Source organism: Carassius gibelio, chromosome A4, assembly GCF_023724105.1.
Source record: "Carassius gibelio isolate Cgi1373 ecotype wild population from Czech Republic chromosome A4, carGib1.2-hapl.c, whole genome shotgun sequence".
Lineage (NCBI taxonomy): Eukaryota > Metazoa > Chordata > Actinopteri > Cypriniformes > Cyprinidae > Carassius > Carassius gibelio.
Window position 1 is genome coordinate 25,914,500 of NC_068374.1, and position 24,767 is coordinate 25,939,266.

The 24,767-nt window shown below is 38.0% G+C and overlaps 1 protein-coding gene across 3 annotated transcripts; it reads left to right on the forward strand.

The window, feature by feature from the left end:
• Window positions 1-1,696: 1,696 nt before the first annotated feature.
• Window positions 1,697-24,611, forward strand: LOC127974912 (inositol 1,4,5-triphosphate receptor associated 2). Of its 3 annotated transcripts, none has more exons than XM_052578496.1 (38): window positions 1,878-2,065; window positions 2,975-3,618; window positions 3,710-3,820; window positions 4,955-5,135; window positions 5,501-5,559; window positions 5,674-5,749; window positions 6,132-6,281; window positions 6,405-6,522; window positions 6,806-6,856; window positions 6,995-7,072; window positions 7,182-7,238; window positions 7,456-7,515; window positions 8,359-8,423; window positions 8,557-8,638; window positions 9,361-9,498; window positions 9,669-9,770; window positions 10,204-10,355; window positions 11,423-11,534; window positions 12,016-12,337; window positions 13,413-13,465; window positions 15,482-15,569; window positions 15,799-15,952; window positions 16,347-16,425; window positions 18,372-18,418; window positions 18,553-18,635; window positions 19,509-19,711; window positions 19,926-20,001; window positions 20,089-20,146; window positions 20,270-20,297; window positions 20,527-20,667; window positions 20,872-21,006; window positions 21,105-21,252; window positions 21,350-21,402; window positions 21,493-21,558; window positions 21,645-21,697; window positions 22,020-22,106; window positions 22,245-22,364; window positions 23,750-24,611. In XM_052578496.1, the coding sequence occupies exons 2-38, from the start codon at window positions 3,006-3,008 to the stop codon at window positions 24,000-24,002; spliced, it is 4,452 nt and encodes a 1,483-aa protein (XP_052434456.1). In that variant the 5' UTR covers window positions 1,878-2,065; window positions 2,975-3,005; the 3' UTR covers window positions 24,003-24,611. The 3 variants fall into 3 exon arrangements, with proteins under 3 accessions (XP_052434474.1, XP_052434456.1, XP_052434465.1); XM_052578505.1 differs by lacking the exon at window positions 1,878-2,065 and adding an exon at window positions 2,110-2,242; XM_052578514.1 differs by lacking the exons at window positions 22,020-22,106; window positions 22,245-22,364 and having other exon boundaries at window positions 1,697-2,065.
• The last annotated feature ends 156 nt before the right edge of the window (window positions 24,612-24,767 follow it).

The window sequence follows — 24,767 nt, forward strand, 5'->3', positions numbered from 1 at the left end:
ATCCCTCTGCTTAGACAGTGACATCATTATTTTGATTTACCTTTAGTAGCCTACAAAGTGTGTGTGTGTGTGTGTGTGTGTGTGTGTGTGTGTGTGTGTAAAACTACGTTGACTTATGTTATTCATACAATACCTACTCACAAATAAACATAAAAAACAAAGCCGGCTGCAATGAATTTCTGTGCAAAACAGCTTTTACTACAAACACTTCCACACAAGAACATTGTTATCACACAAGAACATTTTGATAGAAAACTAATTTTTTTTTTTAAGTAGATAAAATTAGAATAAATAAAATGGAAATGTCTACATACTACATACTATTACTACTGTAAACTTTGCAAATAGGACATCAGCCCCTTCAAGTCAATGAACAATAACAAAGTGGGCTGCAATGAATGTCTGTGGAAAACAGCTTTTAGTCAAACATTTCTATACAAGTACAGTATCACAAAAGAACATTTTTAATGATTTTAAAATAAGTTTTAAATGAACACAAAATGCAATGTAAATGCATGCACAGCTAATAACTAATATCATCACGCTATAAAGGGTTGGCCTGCGCTGGGTGCGCCCCTCCCCCTATAACTGTTCTGTCTCCTGGCGGAGCTCATTTGTATGAACACGCATAGGAAAAAAGAACGATAGAAAGAACGGCTCCTCTCCAGTCGCGACTCGGCTCCCATCGTTCATGTTTATGAGCCGTTCAAAAGAATCGGTTCGTTCGCGAACGTCACAACTCTATTGGTAGGCTTCTTGGCATGGAACATCATAGTATAAATATAAGGCATATGATAAGGTGCAGCTAAAGCCCCCCCGATAAAGGGCCCTTTTTGTTTTCTTTTCTCCCAAGACACTAAATTGCAACTACAGCAATTTCTATACATCTCTTTGTTACTATGCATAGCACTGGCAGTGAAGGGAATTGCAGAATGCTTGTTGAACTGCAATAAATAGGTTTCCATAGACCTTTATTTATTTATATAAAATATATGCACGTGGTCATAAAAGTTATTATTTAGTTCCTTATTTTTGCTCTTTATATAGCATATTTTAAATGTGCATATATACAGTATATATATATATATATATATTGAGCGAAAATATGAGGAATCAATAAATCATACAGTGGTGGATGAAGTAACTGAAATAATAGTATAGATATCTTACCAGAAAAATAATTTGGTAGAAGGAATATTAGACTATTACTTGAGGTAAAGTTTCATAGTAGGCTACTGTATGTGTTATTTATTGTACGAAAGTATGAACATCTCTTTTTTACGTTAAATATTAAACATACTTAAGTACTGAAAGTAAAATCCGGTATTAGTCAATTTAATTCTAACATAAGAAATAATTTCTGGAATCTGCATGTGAAATGGCATTTCGATATATTTACACAGTTTAATGTAGCTCAAAGGGGATATGGATGCATTTAACCTGCAGTCATAAATGCATAAATACTGCTTTGTTTTAAAAATAAATCTTTGACTGCTGATATTTGAAATTATTTAAAACATGAGATAAAAAAGAAAAAAAAAAGAAAAGTTGAAATGTGAAATTAAAACCGCCAGTAGGTGGAAGCAAGTCCATATTAAAGATTGAGTCTTTGAGATTCAATCGATTCATTTAAACTGCTGATTCATTCAAGAACGAAGCTTTTGACTGTGTTAATGAGTGAGTCACTGAATCATTCATTCAAGCGAGAAGCTGATTCATTCAATAAGGAAACACTTGTTGCACATGAGCAAAGGTATTTTTTTTAGCTGGAAGAGCCAGACCACTGGTTCGTCAAATATGCATTCTTGCAGTCACGTACTTCGGGGAAATATATCTGACACTGATTAACCCCCCTCCAAAATTCTTTAGTACTGTTACGAAGTATTATTAGTTACATTGCAGCACTGGAATCATTCTAGTTGGCCCTCTGTCAGTTGCAGTTCCATCAGTGGACGCACGGTGTCACTGCGCCACAGGTTTTAATACGGCCTTCGATCAGCTGTTTGGCGCTTCACACTCTGGTGTTTGTGAACAGACTGCAGTGGAAACATTTGAGCTAATTCAGGTGTGTTTGTTTTTCCCAACCTTGGAGTATCAATATTTGGTTGTCCCTTATAAATATTATCTAAAGATAACAGACACGCCACATGAAACTGAAGGGGGACGTTTTACGTCTGTCAGTTAGTGTTTATGTGTTTATTTTAAGTTTATGTTTGATTCGCCATTAGTCGGATTTTGACAGGTTGGTTTGCTTTTTTTCTTGTATGGTTGTATGTATATATGAGATGAGACTTTGAGAATATATTTATTCATATTAAAGGTGTGAGGTTTTCACTCTTACTTTTACACTATATGTAATTAAGCAAATAATACATTGACCGACCGTTTAAACGTGTAACTTTTGGGCTTTTATATTGCATAGCATGTTATCGGTTTTCTAATATTTTTTTAATAAGCATAATTCGATAGTGTAAAGCATATCAACTGTATCTAAACTATTTATTAATTATACGTTATATATATATATATATAAAATACATAGACTTCCGTTCAATAGTTTTGGGATCAGTAAGATTTGTAATGTATTTTATTTTATTTTAATCTTAATTTTATTATATAATCCTGAAAAAGAAGTATCACAATATATAAAAAAACAAACAAAAAAAACATCATATTAGAATAATTTCTGAAGGACCATATTACACTGAAGACTGGAGTAATGATGATGAAAAATCAGCTTTACATCACAGAAATAAATTCTATTTTAAAGTATATTAAAATAGAAAACCATTATTTTAAATGTTAATAATATTTTACAATATTACAGTGTTTTTTATGTCAAATACATGCAGCATAATGAACAGAAGATAACTATTTTCTTTAAATCTTTAATAATTTTAGGGTCATATGACCTGCCAATAAATATTCACTCTGTCTTAGATTTTAAATAAATTAATTCACATTTCTCCTGTAGATCGAGGCTTTACCTCTTTGTTCGCGCCATCATGGATGTCGGAGTGACCCCGAGACGGCACGGCCCAGTGGACAGCATCTGCCGCAAGCTTCAGACCATCCAGCGGCAAGATCAAGAGGTTAACTCGCCCTTTCAGATCCCAAAATTACACTCTAGCAGCTACGAGAGCCCTCACTCGGGTCTCCGCGTTAACCTGGAGACCATCCTGAAGAAGCATACTGTCTGTACTGACGAAGACGCTGAGCACAATTCCTCTGCGAGCATGTTGACCCCCACAGCTTCCCCAGGACCGGGGTCTGTCCCCAACACCCCTCGTGCTCCCATCACACCTGGCAATGTCACCTATACCATTACCAGCACGCAGGGCACGTTAGGGGAGAGGACAAATGCAACAACATACAGTCGGCCATTTCGGCATAACTGCTCCACTCCAGCAGCCCAGACTGGGGACAATTACTTTAACTTTACCCCACGCTGCTCCACACAAAACCTGCTGGAGCGGCCCGACACAGAGGTGAAGACCTCACAGATCCCAGCTCCTGGCTTGTTTTCGTATAACCTGAACTTCTCCTCCGATATTTCTAACATGGACAGTGAACTCACCTACCCGGCCCTCGTGGTCAAGAGACTTTCACTGGCCGAGGGTAATGAATCACTTCTTTTAAGTTATCTTTTTAGAAATGTTTTGCTAATACTAGTGACTATATGTTTTTGTTTTTCTTGCATTTTGAACAGGATCTCCGATTCCCTCCGAGCCCAAGAAGGAGAGCATGGCGGAGGTCAGTCTGATTTGTGAGGAAGACCTGTTAAATACTATTTTTCAGGCCTGTGACACACAGTGCAGAGGTACGTATGTCACTCCCTCACTGCTTGTATGTTTGTATGTTGTTCAGTAATAGTGCATTTAAAAAAAAAATTGTCTAACCCCACATGTAAAACTTGCTTATCTTAGTGATCACTCTGGACCATTTGTGATATAGATATGAATAAAAGTATGGTTTCATTTATTATTAGGTGAATTTCACAGCAAAATCGAGTCATTTCCACAGGAATTTGCATGATGGTGAATTTCGAAGATGAGAGATTTTCCTATGCAGATTTTGTTCTGGGTTCAAGTTGGTCACACAAATATGAAGCAGAAAAAGCTGCTTGGTTTGTTAGTGACTTCTGCCTGAACTGTGCTTTATACATTACAAAAGACAGTGGAAAACTATGATGCACACCTGCAGGACTGAAAAGACGGGGTTCTGGATTATTTATTTATTATTATTTTAAAATAATAGCTAAGTTTATTTTTTAAATGTTTTCTAGTATTACTCCACAAATTCCAACTTTAGGTTATTTACATATTATGTGAAATCAATAAAAACGTAAAATCATTTTGGAGTTAACTTTTTTTTTTTTCTTTAAAGGTTTATAAAGACAAGCCATTTTTTCTTTATAGAATAACATGTAATAATAAAGCAAAGCCAGTCACATTTACCTTTGTTGTGCCAATATTATTTTTATTTTTTTTACAGCTCTTTTCAGCCCATAAACTTTCACTAAAGAGACTGCACCTTAAAACCGGGAATATGCAATTGTGCAAAAAAAAAAAAAAGTTTTTTTTATACCTTGCAGAGTTGATCTGCTGCTTTCCCCCTAAAATCGCATGTTATTCCTCAGGAGGTTGGGAGGCTGACTGATATTACAATATTTGTGTTTTCGTTTGGTTACACTAAAGTAACCTCTAAGAGCATCTGAGAACATTGACTCATTCAGACCAAGCAGCAGAGATGCTTCAAACCTAGAGGCTTACAGGAGACAAAAGCTGCTATATATATCTATGCTCAGACACACAGTCACGGTGATTCAGAACAAGTAGGTGTTATTTTGCAAACTATCCGATAGAGTTTCTATGTGGGATGGGATCTGACAAGACCCAGGTCCTCTGTGAGTGTAGCCACTGTAGCCATTGTAACGTAGAGCCCTCTTTTGCAGGTAAAGTTTATGTATCGCACATTGTGGACTTTTTGAGACACACCGCTTGCCACAGTTCAGAGGACAGCGGCCTAGAGGAACTCTGCAATATGCTCGACCCAGAGCACAAGGACATCTCCATAGACCTGGACACTTACCAAGCCATCATGAAGGAGTGGATTGATGATTGCCGCAGCCAGGGGTATGAAGACACAAATAGAGTGCTTTAGAACAGTGATTGCCATTGATTTACTTTAATAAAGGCTTTACTTTAAAAAAAATTTAGATTGGAAAATATTGCACAGGACAAAAAAAACTGAAGACATCTCCTGGTTCATTTTGCTAAAGGCTATGGTCAGTTAATAGGAAGCAGTTGTTTTTGCGATCAACTCTGTGTGTAGTACATTATGTATTTGTTTCCAACCCAACCAAAGACACATTGCAGATTTTCATTAGTCTGCTATCAATCCACAATCAGTTTTGATCACAAGCCCTTTCTTTTCAAAGCTTCCCTCATGACAAGTTTTTTTGATTAATATCCATCTCCAATTTCCCGTTTTCCCTTAGGAAGGACTCCAAGAATGACACCCAACAGGAATCATTCAAACTATGGGAGAGTTTATCAGGTGAGATCTTCTTTGGAGTATGTCAGATTGCTCGAAAGCTCAATGATTTGTATATGTTGTTTATATTTTCCTTGTTGTTATAATTTTGTATCAATCCCCTCTTGTTTCCTTAAGAAAGAAGATCCGCTCTACTAAATATGACCTCCGGTAGTCTTGAAGCATTCGGAGGGGAAGCCTCCAAAGCTGACTTGTAAGTGTAGGAGTATGAGTTGTTTGTTTGCGATAGATAAAGAGCTATCCATTGTGCACATCTGGTTGATGAGATGGTGTCAACTGTTTCTATCTATCACAATTTTGGACACAGTTGACTCCCATTTCTTATGATCTTAAAAACCTTTTGATCTAAAGGTTTATGCTTGGAAGCTTTCTGAAAAGGTAATAATTTGTGCCATTGTATGAATTTTTAAGCATCTAAAAATAAAGAAAAGAACAAAAAAAAGTTGCAATTAATATATTACTGCAAAATATATATTATATGTAATATATACATTTTTGGTCAGTACATAATTCCCATTCCAGACATTTGAGATGCATTCAGATCAGTTATTTAATTTGTGTATGTGTCTGTACAGGGAGACGCCAGATCTGGTCTTCTGTGTGGCAGATCTGCGGCAAAATAACCAAAAGCTGCAGGAGGAAGTACGTAAACTGAAGCAGGCGGTGGAAAACATGGAAGAAACCAACCAGAAACTCATCGAGGAAAATGAAGCACAAGCTAAAATGTACAGACCTATTACTTTCTGTCTGACCTGTCGTCGTCTTAACCTCTGAAGCCTTAAATCCCTTAATCATCATTAATTCTCTCGTGCATAACATGCCTTAAGACTCCCTTCCCTCACCTGCAGGGGGCAGCAGTTATTACAGAAGGAGAAAATGCTTAAAGAGGAAGTTGAGGAGATGAAACTGAGCCTGAACTCCTCAGAAGAGAGTCGAGCTCAGGTTTCAGCTCAAAGAAAGCAGATGGTGAGGCACAACTTTTATTGATGGTTTTTCCGATGGTAATAAGCCATATTATGAGACTCCTAGGTGTCATAAACTAATGCAAACAGATAATATGCAGTATATTCATAATTAGATGGAAAGTGATATTATATAAACCAAGGATATGCAAACATCCAGAGTAAACAAATCTGGATGCTGGGTAAACACAAACACGCTGGTGTTTATTGACCACACATTGACGTTGAAGTATATTATTAGAACAAATAAGAACTGTTTTAGAACCTCTTTCTCTTGGTTCCTACAGGAACGAGAAAACCAGAGTCTCATATCCAAAATTGCAGCTCTACAAGAGGAGGTATGGCTCTACCCATTTTCAGATCCATTCACCTACAGTACGTGTCAGACTCGTAGTTCACTGAATGGTTCTCATTCATCACTTTTTCTATTTTCTTTATCCTCCTTCCTCCACATTTCTTCTTCATTATATATTAAGAACATGAAAGTCACAATGGAGGCAGATGAGCTTCAGAAAAAGATCAGTGACCTCTGTGACCTTAATGCTGATCTTCAGGTAGGCCTTCATTTAATTTACTCACTCATGATTAGTTTTCTATCCAAAATAATGATAATAATAATAATTTAACCTTGTCATTGGTGAATGTTTTCTTGCACACATTTAGGTCCAAGTTCATTCATTTGATGCCATCTTGGTTGACAAGGAGGCGCTAATTCAGGAGGTAAGTGCATCTTGCATATCACCAAGACAATGATTTGAAATGAAAACTTTAACAAATAAAGACAAGTTGTTTATAAAACTTTACAGAAGAATTGAGCTTTAGTCATTAATAAAATCATTGTGTTATCATTATTCATTTGGTAAGTTTATACAATCTGCAATAATGTTAAATTATATTTGTCCTGTATCATAACAGAACTGCCTTTTTTTTCCTCCAGAAAAATAAACAGATAGATGAACTGAAGGTGGCCATTGTGGAGTATTCCTCAGTTACAGAGGTGACCTCCAAATCTGTCATTAATACACAGCACAGTTTAAATCTACTTTTCTAAAACTGCTTGGCTATTAAGTAGTTCCAGGGTGACCTCATTTTATTTAGATATCATATGCCATGTTTGTCCAAATTGTTAGTTTCACATAAACGGATCTTAAAGAGCCATACAGCGTACTACAGATTAACTCAACAGGCCACTATGCATGATTTCATAGAAGTATAATCAATTTTTATTTAAAATCGTATTTATAATTCCTGTTTAAAATCCAATTTAAGTTTACAAGGCATAAAAATGGATGTAGTGTACTTGGTTAGTGAAATTAATACAGTATATTAGAATGATTTCTGAATAGTCATGTAACACTGAAAACTGGAGTAAAATATATTAAAATACTTTCAAGTCAGTAATTTTAAATTGCAATGATATTTCTCGATTTTACTGTTTGAAGCGTTGAAATTGTATAGTTTTAGGAAAACATTACAAAATTCTTACGACTCCAGACTTTTGCACAGTAGTGTGTATATATACGAATGAAATATGAATATGGTGACAGTCCATGAGAAAATACCATAGAAATGTGTAATAATGTGACAAATCATGTATTAGGTTGAGAGGCACAGTAGACACAGTTTTGCTCTCTCACTCACTCAGAACGCTAAATAAGTGGTGTAAGAAAGTAGTTCTACGTGCAAAGGTTTTAGAGACTAAAACCTAATAAAAATATTGTATATAAGCAAATTTGATAACCACTGAGTAAGTAAAATAGTTTACTACAGGGTTGAATTATTGTGACTATTAGTTTTGGATTATTGAGTTAATTTTGGACCCATGCTGTGCTTGCTTCAGCTGTTGAAAGCGGACAAGAACAAACTGGAGAGTCAAATGCAGGTGATGCAGCCTGATATGACAATGTAAGAGCTCTATGTAATGCATCTAACAAACAGCAATTAAAATATTAGCTGATTAATTGACCTTATTAATGGCAAGCATAATACTTTCACAAACATCATACATTTCTTAATGTTCTCCTAACTGTGTTTGCAGCCCAGGTCTCTCTCTTTCTATGGCCTACAGACTAAATCAGATGGGTTCAGGCTCTCTGCAGACAGAGTTGGCACTGGCACAGGTTTGCAGTGTGTTTTGTGGTTGAAATTCCTGTGTATGTCTCTGTCCCGGCCATGATTTGGAGTGTCTCTTAGTCTCCACTCCCACCAGCACTCGTGCTGTTTTCTGTTCGCCCACTCTCTCTCCCACTTCACTGCCATAGAGTGCACTTAGTAATCCACACCCTTTCTGTATTTTACACCAAACTTTAGGCATTACAATGAGTCTGACTACATGTGCTTTATTTAACTTTTTTTGCTGAGGGAGATTCCATTATTCTAGATAATTATTATAGCGTTTAGCCTATATATGTATATACTCACTGGACACTTAGGTATACCTTGCTAGTACTAGGTTGGACCAGCTTTTGCCTTCTAAACTGTCTTAATTCTTCATGGCATAGATTATGAAGTGAAGTGATATACAGCCAAGTATTGTGACCCATACTCAGAATCCGTGCTCTGCATTTAACCCATCCAAAGTGCACACACACACACAGCAGTGAACAAGTACACACCATGAACACACACCCAGAGCAGTGGGCAGCCATTTATGCTGCGGCACCCGGGGAGCAGTTGGGGGTTCGGTGCCTTGCTCAAGGGCACCTAAGTTATGGTATTGGTATATTATGGTATATATATATAATGTTACAATGTGTTATTTTGTTGTAGTAAAATATTGATAGAAGTTCATTTTACATTGCTTATATATTATTATAGATTGTCCATGTCGGTGTATTTTTAGGGTTTGGATCATCTATCCTCCTCTGTTTGTTTTGCTCCTTCTCTGGATGAGACTATAGACCGTGAGGTCCTTCTGCTCCTCCAAGGCCCGTCTCCAGAGCAGCTGTCTCTGGAGTATAAGACTCTGATCAGCAGACTGGTAACCAACTAACCAGCCATCACACTCACAGTTTTTTAAGCAAACTTCATCTGTACAGTTAGTCTGATTTTAATTTAGCTAGCTTTCCATCTTTAGACACCTGAATGCTGGTTTAGTATGATGCTGGTGTTTTGGAGTGTTCACAGTGTGTCAATCATGAATTGTTGCAGAAAAGGGAGTTTAAGGAAGACAGCATGACCTGTCTCCCTGCATTCAGAGGCCTTACGGAGCACACTGAAACTCAGGAGGTCAGCACTGAACTCAAGATACAGGTATGATGATTTCTTCATCTAAGTCAAATTGGAAAGTATCCAGAAAACAGTTATGCAAATTTTGGCACAAATGTAATTAAAGTAATCATGATAGCAGTAAATGGAGATACAGATGGGCATTTAAAAATTATACAAGAACACCTCTCCCCTTATCTGAACTTCTCTACCACATTGCATAACTGCCTGGCTGGACACGGTCACTTTATTGTGTGTGTTCAGTGGACCACAGTAGTACAGTATGTGTGGTCTTCTCCGATGGTCGACTTTACAGGCCAATGATGCACAGGGGCAGTGTGTCGGGTCAGAGGAACTCTTGGACTCTTCTTAAGATGCTCTTTGATTAAACTTTTTGATCTTATTACCGCATTCAGTAAGATTTAGCTGGTATTAATGATTGAGCGAACCTCATTGTTGATTTTGTGAACTCCTGCAGGCCCTTGAGGTGCAGCTCAAACAGAGGAGGAGTGACTGGACCCGCAGTCTGGAGCAGTTGGACCAGTACACAGACTCTCTGGAGAGGAAGCTTCTGAAGATGGCTAGCAACATGCAACGTTCTCATACTGAGATCCTGCACCTGTCTGTCAAGTGAGTGGACTGAGTTGGTAGCAGAGATCTTTTAGCTACTTTATTATAATGGAATATTTCCAATTTTGTGTGTTGCTTGCAAAACAATTTTTTTTTATTTCATCAGATTTTTGTATGCCTCTCAATGGAGATAAGATTCTTCTGGCCAGCTGGGTCTTGTGCCACTGGGATGAAACCTTGTGTTTTCATGATTATTTCTGTGATATTCGTTCATTCAGATACTTGTGGTATTCCATAGGTGACATTTAGACATAGTAACTTAATTTAGAGTCTGATCTTAGTAGTAGATATCAGTAATACACAAACATGGCCATGCAGTTAACTGAGACCATGGAAGCCTTGAGATTGCAAACTGCAATCATTTTAATGAATAGATAAGTGGACAGTATATTCATTTTGAAACATCACCCTTTTCATAGGAGTGGAAGGATTATGGGGCAAGGCCTTACCAATTTAGTCCATGTCTGTGTGAATGTCTTTTGAAGCTTTTGTCAAGGGGCTGTTCCGTTTGACCTACTCATGCTGTTTTTGGTTCACTGAAGAGGTGTTGCTAATCTGACATTACACGGTTTTCAAGGCTATGGTACTCCGTGTACTTTGGATAAAAGGCAAAGGCTTTTGAGAGAAGTCAGGGAAGTTAAGGAGTTGCTCTGTCCAGTGGTGCTCTAAGATTGGGGTTAAGGAGCAATGGGACATTGCTTGGGCCTGCGGATTGGGTATAGTATATCCTGCTTTTGTAGCATTTGTGAACAGTTCAGACCTCTGCTGAGGATGTATGAGGGACTATTTTTGTTAGAATGTGTTTTCTGGGTAACGAGAATCTTTAGGTTCCTCACTAATAGGTTTTGATTGAAGAATTCATGATTCTATTCTGTATGTATTTCAAATTTTGATAAAAAATTACAGGGACGTTGTCTCGCATGTAATGGGTTCAGGATTCATCAAAGAGATTTTCATTCACTTTTTTCAGGAGTTGTATTATAGTGAGCTTTCGCAAAAGGTTTAGTCAAAGCGAGATGGTCTTTTTGGAGTTTTGTGAATTCAGTGGGTTTTGTGTGAATTTTTAGGGTACAAGAGCAGGAGAATCAGAAGCAGCAGTTGCAAGAGGAACTTGACCGACTAAAGGCTCCGCTGGACAACAGAGAGGCCAGCAGCCAAACACCGGATCACCTACAGCAGGTATTGAACCTCACTGAACACGTGTTTTACTGCTTGCACATGCTTCAGCGTATGTGGGCTTTAAAACTCACGACCGATTTAGATTCTGCCCTGGGCAAAACAGAAATAAAGATTTTTGCGTGCTTCTGTAGATCACAGATGGATACTTCTACGGCCTCATTACAAGATTCTGAGAGCTGTGTGTGTAGGAGGCAAGTGTGGTTTGTGAGCCAGTTTGAAACTTGACTACTACCTCAACTCATCTCAAGAGATTAGACGCTGTTGACCGATTACCCCACATTGTTCTTATGTTCAGATTCTGGCTCATGTCTTAGTTTGATTCACTTTTATTATTTTCCATTTCAATTTATTTGTATATATTGCTATGCTTAGTCTTCCAAAATCTCTTAAAGCTTGCCAAGAGTCAGCTGGGGAAGCCCATATACTTTTAATATAGTGTTGTGTTTGTTGACGTGTGACTGGTGTGAATGTGTACTTTCAGGTTGTGGAAGAGCTGGATGGCCCCTCGCTTGAATGGGATGAGGAATATGTGTTGTCTCCACCTTTACAAGAGCTCAGGCCTGACCAGGAGATGCTTCAGGAGCTCTGCTGTGATGAGGAGGAACTACAGGCCCTGAAACAGGAGGAAGAGGAGGAGGTCGAACACTCAGAGACTGTGGAGAACAAGGGGAAGATCACGGAAAGGGCTGAGGTAGAAGGTGAACCAAGACAGGATTCTGGAGTAGAGACCGAGGAGCTACAGAGAGACTCCACTGTCTCTCAGACGCCTCTACCAGATGACACCCCTGATGGAGCATCACAAGGTAGAAAATGAATTGATTAGTAAGGCGTATTTTTCTGTAGTGGGATTCAGTTTAGATGGCAAACAAGATTCTGAAGAGGTTTAAAAGTTAGTATCAGAAATTGCAAAATGGAGAAGGTTTTATACTCAAATGGTGTGTTTTTCTTCTTTAATGATGAACCTTTTTGGATGTGAATGAATGTGTGATTTGAGATGAAGTTGTCTGGTGTACATGGTCACACCTAGTGGACAACCGGTCTGTGTCAGATTCCTCGGGCCATATAATCCCTTATAATTGCTCTTTAGTGGCACAGGGCAGGAAGCCATCCCTGGAGCTTAAACACAAGCTGGAAAAGCAGGGTCACTCTAGCTCCAGACCTTTTTTGGCTTTCCTTCTACCATTGTCCTGCCATTTTTGGTCAGTATGTAAAGTTAAACCTTTATTGTCTGTCACCCATCCTTGACCACATGAGTGCTGAATAACAGAAGCTTGTCACTTTATAATCCCCATTATGTGACCATAAAAACTAAACATGACATTAAAGCATTACAAAATTTAAAATGTGAAGTATAAATAGGCTGATTTTCATACCTCTAAAACGTTTTTTAAATAGCAATGTTTTGTTTTATAAATACTTCTAATCCAGTTGCTATTGTGCTGAAAAATGTTTATGTACTTTGTAATCTTTCCTGAAAATGTAACAATTATTTCTGCTTCTGAAATGTTTTGTTACCAATCCCTAGGCCAAGATATTAAGGCTTTTGTTTTAGATTTACAATTAACATATTGTTTATGGGACGCGCAGTTACCATATTGGTTATTGGCTGAAATGTAATTTAAAATCTCGAAATGAATAGCAGTTGTTTGTACTGTACATGTTAACATTGTGATGCCTAAATTTCATATGGAAAACAATTGATTTAAATTTGAATGTTTTATTTTTAATTTAATTTCTGAAGATATTTAATATTAGTTAAACCTTATGGATGAATCCCTTTCTTGTGCTCATTTAATATACTGCTTTGCTAGGAAATATGTCAAATGTAGATAAAATGTGTTATTATGAATGCCATTTCATTACTTTACCCTTTTTCAGAAACTCTCTTTGTGGGTGAGAGAGGAATGCAGAGGCCTTTCACATCTCTGAAGGTATATATGTTTCTCTCAACTTAATTTCCCATGAACCCTTTCTACAAACTATCATCAAACAAATCAATTAATAGTTGTGTAAATGTTATAATTTTTGTGGTCCGTCTTATGATGCATATCTTATTTTTGGACTTTTTAAATCTTTTACTCTCACCCGCTCAGTCAACTCCTCTTCATGAGAAACAGAACCAAAAACCAAATTTTGGTGGGGTTTTGAGGTTACTAAATGCTAAAAGTTACTAAAACCATTAGTAAACTGAGAATTAGGATAAAAACGGGAACACAGAACAGTGTTGTTAGACCGACATAAAGCGCCGTTGCGATTCAGCCACCCCGAGTTCGAGTCCCGTCTCACAGACTTTTGCCGATCCAGTCCCCCTCTCTTTTTCCCACTTCGTTTCCTGTCCACTTACTGTCCTATCATAATAAAGGCATAAAACACCAAAAATAAAATCGTTCCAAAAAAAAAAAAAAAAGTTGCTGCTGATGAGAACTTTGACAAATTGACAAATCCGGCATGGCCTGCAAAGTTCTTGCAAATGTGAGAACTTTGTCGGCGCTGAGAAAGGCAGCGCCTGAGCGCACACAGTGCTCACACTCTCTCTCTTATTTAATGTCGTTGTTGACAATTCCGTCTAACATGGATAGAAGTCTGTCTAATAATCAGATAGAACGGTTAAACAAATGAATTCAAATATATACAAGAAGTATTATAATGATTGATTTAACATTATTAGTAATAGAAAGACAGACATTTTACTATTTTCTTGTTTGCAGTCAGCATTAAGCAAATACGCATTTATATCATTTAAACAAATTTAGTTGTGAGATCCAGCTGTGAGATCTTGTGAAGGATGCATTTTTATCCAGCATGATCGCGTGTCCTCTGTGTGACGGTCAGTCCGTGTGAATTTCAAATTATGCTGTGCTTTATGCATTTGCCCTCTGTCATATTCATGTCATTTTCACTGTGTGCTGTGTGTGAAATGAGCATTCATGAGTATTGTGGAAATATGATATATATTGGGAAATATGATTCCCAATGAACACAAACTTCCCAGAATACTGATTGCCCTGTTGGTTACAGTGTTTACTTCCTTTTTAATTATATTTTTATTAAATATTTATTTATTTGTGAAAACACACCCAGAACAGTGGGCCGCCGTGTGCTCCAGCGACCGGGGAGCAACTGGGGGTTCGGTATCTTGCTCAAGGGCCTGTCGTCGTCATTATCTGGTTACAATTCTGACTCTCTAACCATTAGGCCACACCTGCCCTACTTCTAGTGGAGAAACAAAGGGGCAGTTGTGGTCTAATGGTTAGAGAGTCATCTGATATAAAAACAGTTAAAAGTTTATCAGTGAACACAACTAATATTAAAAATCAGAACTTGAAGTACCTGTTGATAAAAAAAAAAAAGATACGCATACCCTAAATGACAAATTATCTGGATGGCATTTTGCATGCATTACATACAAATGAGGGGGTAAGATGTTTCCAATAAAAACGATTTACCCCCAATAAGAGCCACCCCAATGATGCAGTGACACAAAAGCAACGGTTTTTTAATAATTAATATAGTTAAGTTTAAAGCATTTCATACCTTTTAAATACAAGCTTTCAGAGTGGCTGACACATTTTTTTGTGACCTTGTCATGTGTTAGGCATGTCAAACCACATTGTGTTTTTTTTTTTTTTTTGTTTTTTTTTTTTTTTTTGCTATGAAAGTTTAATGTTTGGCATGGTCGGTGGATTCGCTGCCTCTGGGTTGATAATTTTACTAGAGAATGCCACTTCCTGAATGCTAGCTGGAAATTGGATGAGAACTAGCGAACACACAAAAACACACTTTGAGAGGGTATTGCACATGACACCTTAATGAACTTGCCCCAATTTGCATTGCAAATGTCTGAAGTGTGAATTTGCACCCAGTCATCATTCAAAAGTAGCCAATATGTCATCTTTTGGGAGATGTCTTCAATGCAGGCCTTCTGATTCTTTTCCTGATCACTGCAGGAGGAAGACAGACTCCCAGAGTGCACTGGGCCTGAGGACGCCCACGAGCAGGCTGCTCCTCTGCCTCACACCCACAGTCAGTGTGCTGGTAAAAGCTCTTCCTCTCACAGTACTTCTCTGCTTAATGTTCTCTATCATTTTGATAACTTACAGTACTAGACCAAAATACATTCCATTTGTCATTTGAATGTTAAATAATTTTAATAACACAAAATTAAAGTGTTAATGTTCCTGTTATGACTATTTTTAATTCAATGTGAATTGATTTAATCTCTTTTTGTGTGTCATACCCATACACTTACTCACTCACTCTCCAGATGATACATTTGTGAGCTCTGAGACGCCCCAAGAACAAGTGACCTCAGTCCATGGCCTTATTTCTTCTACTGAACCTTCCTCCCTTCTTGTGACCTCTGAGATGGTGTCTCCTTTATTGGTCCAGCCTGAAGTTGGTGATTCTAATACAGCAGGGTACAATTTCCAACTATCAGCATTTGCTTGTGGATTTTCTCTTGTTCACTGATATAAAGTGCTAATTAATGATTCAACAAAAAGAAATTATGGTCTGCTTTCATTCGAAATGCCTACCACACACCCAAACATCACATTTGCTAGTCAAATGTGTGTCATCTCTTCCGATGCTGGGCTGTTTTGTGTAGACATATTAAGGAGTTATTATTACAGACAGAGCCTCGCTTTGCATGTTACCATGCACCTGTGTGGCCAGGCTCGGACAGGCGCCCCATCCATGCTCTCCTTGAGCACACAAACCATCATTGCACTTACAGAGAGCAGCTGCATCCTGAAAGATCGGAAAAAGAAACCGACGATATAGTGACAAACTTTCTCTTTCCTCCCGGGTCAGGACCCAGCAGCCCACTGCCATAAACCAAGGTTCTGAGGGAGAGCGTGCAGCCGCCACAGCCGACATGAGTGACTCGCAGGTCAGTTTGAGGAAGCTGAGGAAACCAAGGGGAAGCTTGTTGTGTTTGTAGCGCCACTTGCCATCTCTTCCTCTTCCCCTTTTGTGTTTCTGTTTCTTTCTAGTTTTGCCTTTCTCTCTTGTCATGTTCCTTTGCAAAAAAAACTTCCTGTTTGGTGGTCCGGTGTAGTTAGAGAGTAGCTACCTTTTCCGTTGTGCCATAAAGGGGAGCCTGCAGTTGGCCAATTGAGAGAGTTCTGGATGGCGGTAAGCAAGAATGGCTGCTCGTGAGAGGATGTGATGTGCCAGGGCTTTCGGTGTTGTTTAGAATGGCTTTGTGTGAGCTACTTTTCAAATTAATACAAGCATCTGACAACCTGGTTTCGTAACTTTAATTTGCCCATTTGTTTGTCCAGAATCAGATATCAACTATTTTATTGTAATCTGCAAAGTTAAGCATTATTCTGACATGTGAAGTGAGCGAATTGCCCCATTGCTGACTCTGTCAAGAACGTTGTTAATTTATAATGATAAGATGGGAGATATTCAGGTGAACTTGGAGTGCAACCAAAATAAACCGCACTTCATTTGAGGGCTTCTCTGTACTTCAGTTCATCGGGAGTGGGTAGTGTCAAACATCTATTAATACAGCATGCAGCATGTTACTAGAAATCAATGTAAGTAGGGGATAATTCAGCATGTATTGGTTTAAAAGAAATGCTTCATATTCGGGTCTAGCCTGAATGCATAAAAGCTAGTTTACGCTGACATTCAAAAGTTTTATATTTAAAAATAAATAATAATAATTAATTTTATTAAGCAAGGATGCATTCAGTTGAGTAAAAGTGGCAGTAAATGTATATATAATTATATTTATGATTTCTGTTTCAAAATGAATGTTGTTCATTTAAACTTATTCATCAAAGATATTTATATAAAATATTGAGATGCACAATGTTTTAATTATTGATAATAATCATAATAAATGTGTTTTGATCACCAAATCAGCATATTAAAATGATTTCTAGGATTATGTAACACTGAAGACTGGAGTAATGGCTGCTGAAAAGTCAACATTAATAAATACATTTTCAAATGTTCAAATAGAAAAAATGTCTAATTTTGATATTTCGTGATATTGCTGTTTGTGCTTTATTTTTGATCAAATAAATGTAGCTTTGGTGAGCGTTAAACGTGATTTGTTTCAAAAACGTGAAAAATCTTAACAAACCTTAACTGGTTTCTTAAACAGGTTTTGCTTTAGTACCCATATTTTGTATCGGGCATCAAGTGCAATAAATGTTGCAATCTGCCTAATTTGGCTAGCTTCTATCAAATGACAGATTGGGCCCTTAGCCTTTGACAAAATATGGGAAGCTTTTCATAAGCCTATTTACTTTGCTATCCTAACTTTGCAAAGTGTAACTAACCAATTAAGCTTGCATTTGTTTCTTCCCTGGTGACTGTGTCTCAATGGGAACAGACCTGCAACTGTTTTTTGGTGTTATAAGTTGGTTGTTTAATTGTTATAAAAATTCCCTGTGTTTTTCGAACTTGAGGATAAAATATGTTGCTAAGGCTGTGTGTGTGGTGTTTCACCAGTATGTTTGGAATAAGTATAGCACTTTTTTACTCCCACTTCAATGAACTCTGCCAGTACAAGTACTCTCCCCCTCCAGCCCTCCCCTTCTCTTTCTGTCACTCCCTCTCTCTCTCTTCCTGTCTTTACCATCCTCTCTCTCTCTCTGCCAGCTGTAGAGCTCTCACACACATTATGTAAGTATCTAGCACTTCTCGCTCTGTAAAGCAGAGTGTAGCTCTTCTATTTCATCTGCCATGTCATGGGACAGGTATGGAAATGCATGCATGTGTGATGTTTATTTGTGATGTTTAGTTTACACAAATGTGTATGCATTGTTGTTCAAAGTGTGTCACTGAGTCATAATGCCATTCTGTTGTCACCTATAGAGACTGAGTGAGGGACAGCTTTCTAAAGTGTCTGCAAAATCGGACAAGTGGGTATACTTTCCTGTGCAATTGATTATTTGAATATATTTAGTACACAGGGGCTGCTGGACTGAGTATGTTAGTGTTGTAATGTGTGCACCTTAAAGATTTGCTGTACATTTAATGTTAATAATTTGTTTAGGAGTCTCTTGCTGCCAGTAGCAGAGGAAGAGGAGGCCATGCTAGAGGCGGCAGAGGTGATGTCAGCTGGGGTGAACTCACCAGGTAGGATGAAAATCACCTGTGGATGTGTTCCCTGTTGACCTTTGAAATAGGGATGTCAAATGTACAGCTTCTGACGACTGCTTTTGCAGCAGTTGAATACACTTGTTGTTCAAAATGAGGTTGATTAATGGAAACACAGAGTTGCCAATGTCTATTTTTATGTTAAAATTGATCTGTGAACATTATTGACTAGAAAAAGAGAAAATCAGGAACTGTTGTTAATTTATTTGTTTTCATTTCTGACTGATTACTTTTAGTAACATAAGAAAACTAAAGCAACCTGTTCATAATTGACATACTTGAAGCCTGCATGCCATTGTTCTAATTTAATTTGTTCATATTTATATCCATGTTTTGCTTTTTAAATGGTTTTTAAATGAAAATTGGCTTTTGCTATGGTTTTTAAATTGATAGTGAGAATTAGAGATAAATATAAGATAAATGGAAAAAAAAACATACAAATGCATAATATACAAAAACGTTATAAAATTACTCAAATGTAAAATATACAAATAAAATATAACACTAGTAAGTTGCATTGCTATCTGCCACATACATGGAAAATCATAACTGATTCATAACACCACCTTTGGTGCTCAATTTGTGCATCATACCAGTATCAGTGCATGAGAGTTCAGTCAATTTGTTTATTAGCATGCTGCTAAAGATAACTGTGCAATGCTTCGAAAAATTCATACAAACACTGATATTAAGGGGAATCCATTTTAATTTATTATACAATACTATTTTTTTGTGAATAAAACAGTTTATCATTATTGAATTAAATCTATGTTAACATTACTTGGCTGCTCACTAGGTTATGGATCTGAGCTTCTCTTTAAGTGTCTCTTCTTTCTTTGTTTTTCTTATTAGACAAAGACAAGTCAGACAGCAAAAGGACAGAGGTCACATCTGATTCAAACTCAGCCGCCTCCGCTGACTCATTGAAGGATCCTCCTGAAAAAGCGAAGGACATGACCTTTGACCCCACAGTCAGTGAGAGTAGTCTTCCAACAGTCCCTGCTGTGCAAGGCTCCAAAAAAGACCCTCTGACTCTGGGGAACAAGCTCAAGAAGGTAAGAGAAGTTCTCAATAAAATCTATGAACTAAGCAAAATGCAACAAAAGCCTGAAGAATATGGTCCTACCTGCTTAGCCAAATATATTCATTGTAATTACACGCAATTGTGTTCTTAATAAATTTAACATGCCCCCTGATGCCCAGTGTTAACTATATTCTGTAGTCAACGTGCCTGGGTTGAAGATTTAAAATGAAATGGTCCTCTTACAGGATATTAGCAGTATGGAAGCCATAGAGAAGCAAAAAGCTCAGGACGGTGAGCCTTCAGTGGCCACAGAAAAAGAAGGTAGAGAAAAAGTCTCTCTCCATCTGCCTCTTTCTCGTATAGTTCTGCTTGTGTTTCTTCAATGTCAGTCTCCTCTACCTCCCTCAGGTGACAAATCTGTCATCTCTGAAAATGCCAGCGATTCCACCAAAGATGACAAGAACAGGTTATAATGCTTTGAGTACTGAATTTATATCCATCAATTTTAATCTGATTCACGGATGACTTCACATGATTCACTTGACATATTCATGTTCTCGTTAATCTGAAATGTGCATTTCTTCTGCAGCCCGTCGCCAAGTGACAAAGAGATAGAGGTGATTTTAGATTTTTTTTTTTTTTTATTCGGGTTCATTTTAATGTAGTGTGTATGTATGCTTTTTGTAACTATATTTTAAAATGTTAAAACTATACACATACATATATGCATATATATGTGTATAGATGTGTTATACAGACCTGAATTAGATTCTGAACAAGTGAATAAACTGAAATATATTTTGTCAGTGACATTTCTAAAGTGTTGACAATGTGCTCTACTGCCAGGCGGAGTTCCACCGACTCTCTCTAGGCTTCAAATGTGACATGTTCACCCTGGAGAAGAGGCTACGGCTGGAGGAACGCTCACGAGACCTTGCTGAGGAGAACGTCCAGAAGGAAGTGAACAGTTGTAAAGGTCTGCTGCAGGTCTGTGTCATTTTGGGCATTTGTTGCTGGTATGGAATCAGAAAAATGTTTGATCATGTATTGTCAATGCAAGTAGTACTTTGCTCTAGACAATGTTTTTTTATATTTATATTTGAGAAAATTCATTCTGAAAATTTCGTCGCAAAATCTGACCTGAATTCCTGCGAACAAGTAGCTTGAACATAACACTGTTTTGTTATATAGGCCCTGATTCCACGGTGTGAGGAAGATAACCAGTCCATGGAGATCATCGATCGTTTGCAGAAGAACCTGGAAGTCCTCATCCAATCCATGACCAGAGTGTCCAGCCGTTCAGAGATGCTCGGGGCCATTCATCAGGTTTGTGTGTTTACTCAGGCCCTTCAGAAATAGCCCTCTAAAGCCAAAGTTAACGAAGATGCTTGCTTGTTTACATCTACATTTCCTTGACTGTGTAGGAGACCAGAGTGGGTAAAACAGTGGAGGTGATGATTCAACATGTGGAGAACTTGAAGAGGATGTATACCAAGGAGCACGCAGAGCTGTTGGAGCTCAGGGAGAACCTCACGCCGAATGAGAGGTCCTTTGTATCCAACACTGAGAGGCGTAAGTTGATATTATTCTTATTAAAAACACTCTTGTAAAAAAAAAAAGAAGGTAATATCAGTCCCTTTTTTGTCGATATCACATGGGTTTCCTCTAGTTACTGGAGATAATTTCAGAAACAAGAAGCCGTCAACCGTAAACATTTTCAAAGTGAGTAAAGGCACAAAACACACCACTTCAAGATTGTGAATTGTGCTTGCAGAGTTAATTTTTACAGATTTTTATGTGTTCTGTCCTTAGACCACTAGCAAACGCATCAGTATAGCTATTCCCCGCATCAGTGGAGGAAAGCCCCATTTTGACATGGTGAGGAGTCCAGTTTCTTCTTACAGAGATGCTTTTGGTAGAAAAGAAGTGGAACATCTGTATAAACAGTGGTTTCTAATACACAGCCCAAAGACACGGCAGAAACCGAGTTAGAGAGACTCTCCCGCCGATCACCAAGGTAAGTGTTCTGATGCTGTTTTGAGATTGCATAATCCATAAAACACGACTGGATCCCTGCCTGTCAGCATCAGTCCACCAAAAAATGGGTTTGTGTGACCCAAAACGTATCAGAACAAGATTTATTCAGTAGGCTGACACTTTTATTCAAACAATTTCAAATTATAAACCTGTCAGTAGGTTCTCTGGAAATGGAATCCTTGACTTTGGCGTTGTTAGAGCCATGCTTTATTGGAGTCGCATGCCAGTTGGGTTTATAATACTATGTGCACGTCTTTGCACGAGAGAAAGGATGTCATGGTTATGTGTCGACCGCTTTACAGGAACATGGCAGTCAAGAGACCACCACTAAAGCGCTTCATTAGCACTTGTACTTGGGCCGACATAGATGTGCCCACTCTGATGAATAGGTAAGGTCTCGTGTGAAGATCTGTTGTGCACCTTTCGTCTTTCGCTCTGATTTCATGTCAAAACCATAACCCTCATGTGCCATCAAAAGGTCATGTCATGGTGATGGTGGACATTCAGTGCACTGTGAATTTGCACAGGTATGGATATGACACAGACTCTCACTCAGAGGAGGAGAAGAAAAAGGAACCAGAGAAAAGGAGGAGTAGCTTAACAGAACTAGGCATTAAAATCACCTCCTACATAATGCCAAATAAGACGTTAGTGTACCATACCTCCCGCCTCCATTATTCTCTGCTACAGCATTCAGCCATTTTCTACCACAAATTGAGGGCTTTCTGTCAAAAATGTCACTGCTTTTTGCTCCTCCAGCTAAGCTAAGAAAACCTTTAATTACGGACACCCACAAAGTTCATCAGCTTTGCTTTCTCTTCAGTGGAAAAATGAAACCAGTGCTACTGACACACTGCATGTCTCCTGCTTCGGGTTTACAGCAAATGAGCTAAGCAGCCCATCTATGGTTTCAGAGAGAAGACAAAGTTCTTAAATCTGTTTTTCCCCCACATTGGTGGACAGTTGTGGGCATTTGGAAATGTACTCTGATCCCAGAGTTGTGTGCTGTGCTGATGTTCCCTGTGGAATTTTCTTAAATGGGGGGAAATTGGTAGACCGATAAATAAAGAGCAGGACAGAGATATGTGGAGAGATATGTTTAAAAGTTTGGAGTCAAGCGAAGCAAAAATGACATTTAAATATTTAGAATGTTATTCACAATTTTCTTTTTATTTAAAGAATCCAAAAAATTGTTCCACAAAAAAATGAAAATAATAAATGTTGGATGAGCAAGTCAGCATATTAGAATGGTTCCTAGAGGATTTTGTAACACCGAAAACTGAAAATTCAGCTTTGTCATCACAGGAATAAATGACGTTTTAAATTTTTTAAAATAGAAATAACTGTATTTACAGTGTTTTGTTTTTATCAAATATATGTAGCATTGAAGAGCATAATTAAAAAAATAAAGTTAAAAATCTTACAGACTCAAAGCTTTTGAATGGTGGTGCGTTGTGTGTATATAATCAAAAATTGAAGGGCAGTTAAATTGGCAGACTGGCTACATCTGTTAATCAGCCAAACAAAATGTTCAAGTATTGGCCAACTACTCTGTCTGACCAATGTATATCAGTCTATCACAGAACTCCTGTTTGTCTTGAAACATCGAAACATTCCTGTTTGTCTTGGTCATCATGTACATGTGCTTTCAGCAACAGCTGTCTTCTTTCACATAGCTTTGAATGTTCAGTGTTTTCTCTTCAGGTCGCCTCAGCCGTCTCACCTATTCAGATAATATTCTAATAAAAATAGGGCCCGAAATATACTCTACACAAGTATGTGTATGCCAGTGCTTCTAGCTATGTAAAATTGATTTTGAAATTGTGTTATTGATTGCATGCTAAATATGTATAATGAAACCACACTGTTGTGTTTACCTGCTTGGACGGAGTATGTTTCTGGGCTAAGGATATATAAAGTGCTCATTACAATCACATTAACATTTTACTTGCTCCTTCCAGATTTAGCATAAGAGAAGCTGGTATGCCGTTGCACTTTCCTGTTTAAATGTTTCTTTCACTCTCCATCCCAGCCCCAGCCCAACAGATCAAGCTCCTCCCAGTCTGACAGAGGGCAGGCCTGCAGTGTCCAGAGGCACCAGGGGTATCTGGATTTGGGTGGCCATGCTTGTAGTTCTAGCTGTTCTACTGGCTCTGTTGGCGAGCCTGATATTACAGCCCGCAGTAGATGCAGCACCTGTGGGCACCGGCGACTCCTGGATGACCATCCAGCAGCTTCTGTGGCCCTATACTGGACTGAGACACAACGGCCAGCCCCCTGTGTGACACCAAGGGTTACAGCAAGGCTGTAGTGGCCGGTCCTGACATTCAGAAAAAACTCTTGCTACAAGAGCTGTGATGCAACACTGCTGCCAGTCTTTGTTAACAGAACACTTTGTGACCATTTCTTACCGAAGGTAAAAAGAAAAGTGGGTGTCTCGGGAGAGATGTGCTGAAAAATGCAGACGGCTTGGATGCTGTGTACACAAACTGTAGTGTTGGCAATCTATGTAATAAGCACTTTTATGGGACCGTCAGTGCCAGCCAGTCACAAGGTGGATATTTGAATTGGAGTGAGATGAACAGACTTCAACATTGTGAATGTCAGACATCATATATTGGCTGCCTTTTTAAACATTTTGAAATTGATCAGTGTATTTATTTGGGCAGTTTGAAAGAGTATTGAGATGACTTTTTTTTTTAAATATATTTTTTCTTTTAGTTAACTTATTATTTTACAGTTGTATGCAGTAGAGTTTTTTCAATATTATGAATTGTTACAAACACATGGTTTTTAATTATCATGAAGCTGTTGGTTTGGTGTTCATATACTTTTGTATGTTCCAAAGAGGGGAGAGGGAAACTTTGCACAATAAAAGAAACTGATCCATGTAATCTCACACTTTACTTTGCAAAACAAGATAAATTGTCCTTGAAGCTTCAGTCAGTTTGTGTGTTTAATACTCATGTTTGGGTGTGTTCTCATTTAAGTCATTCATCCAAAGCTGGTGGTATAAAATGAAGTTAAATGAATTATTTCCAAATTGCACC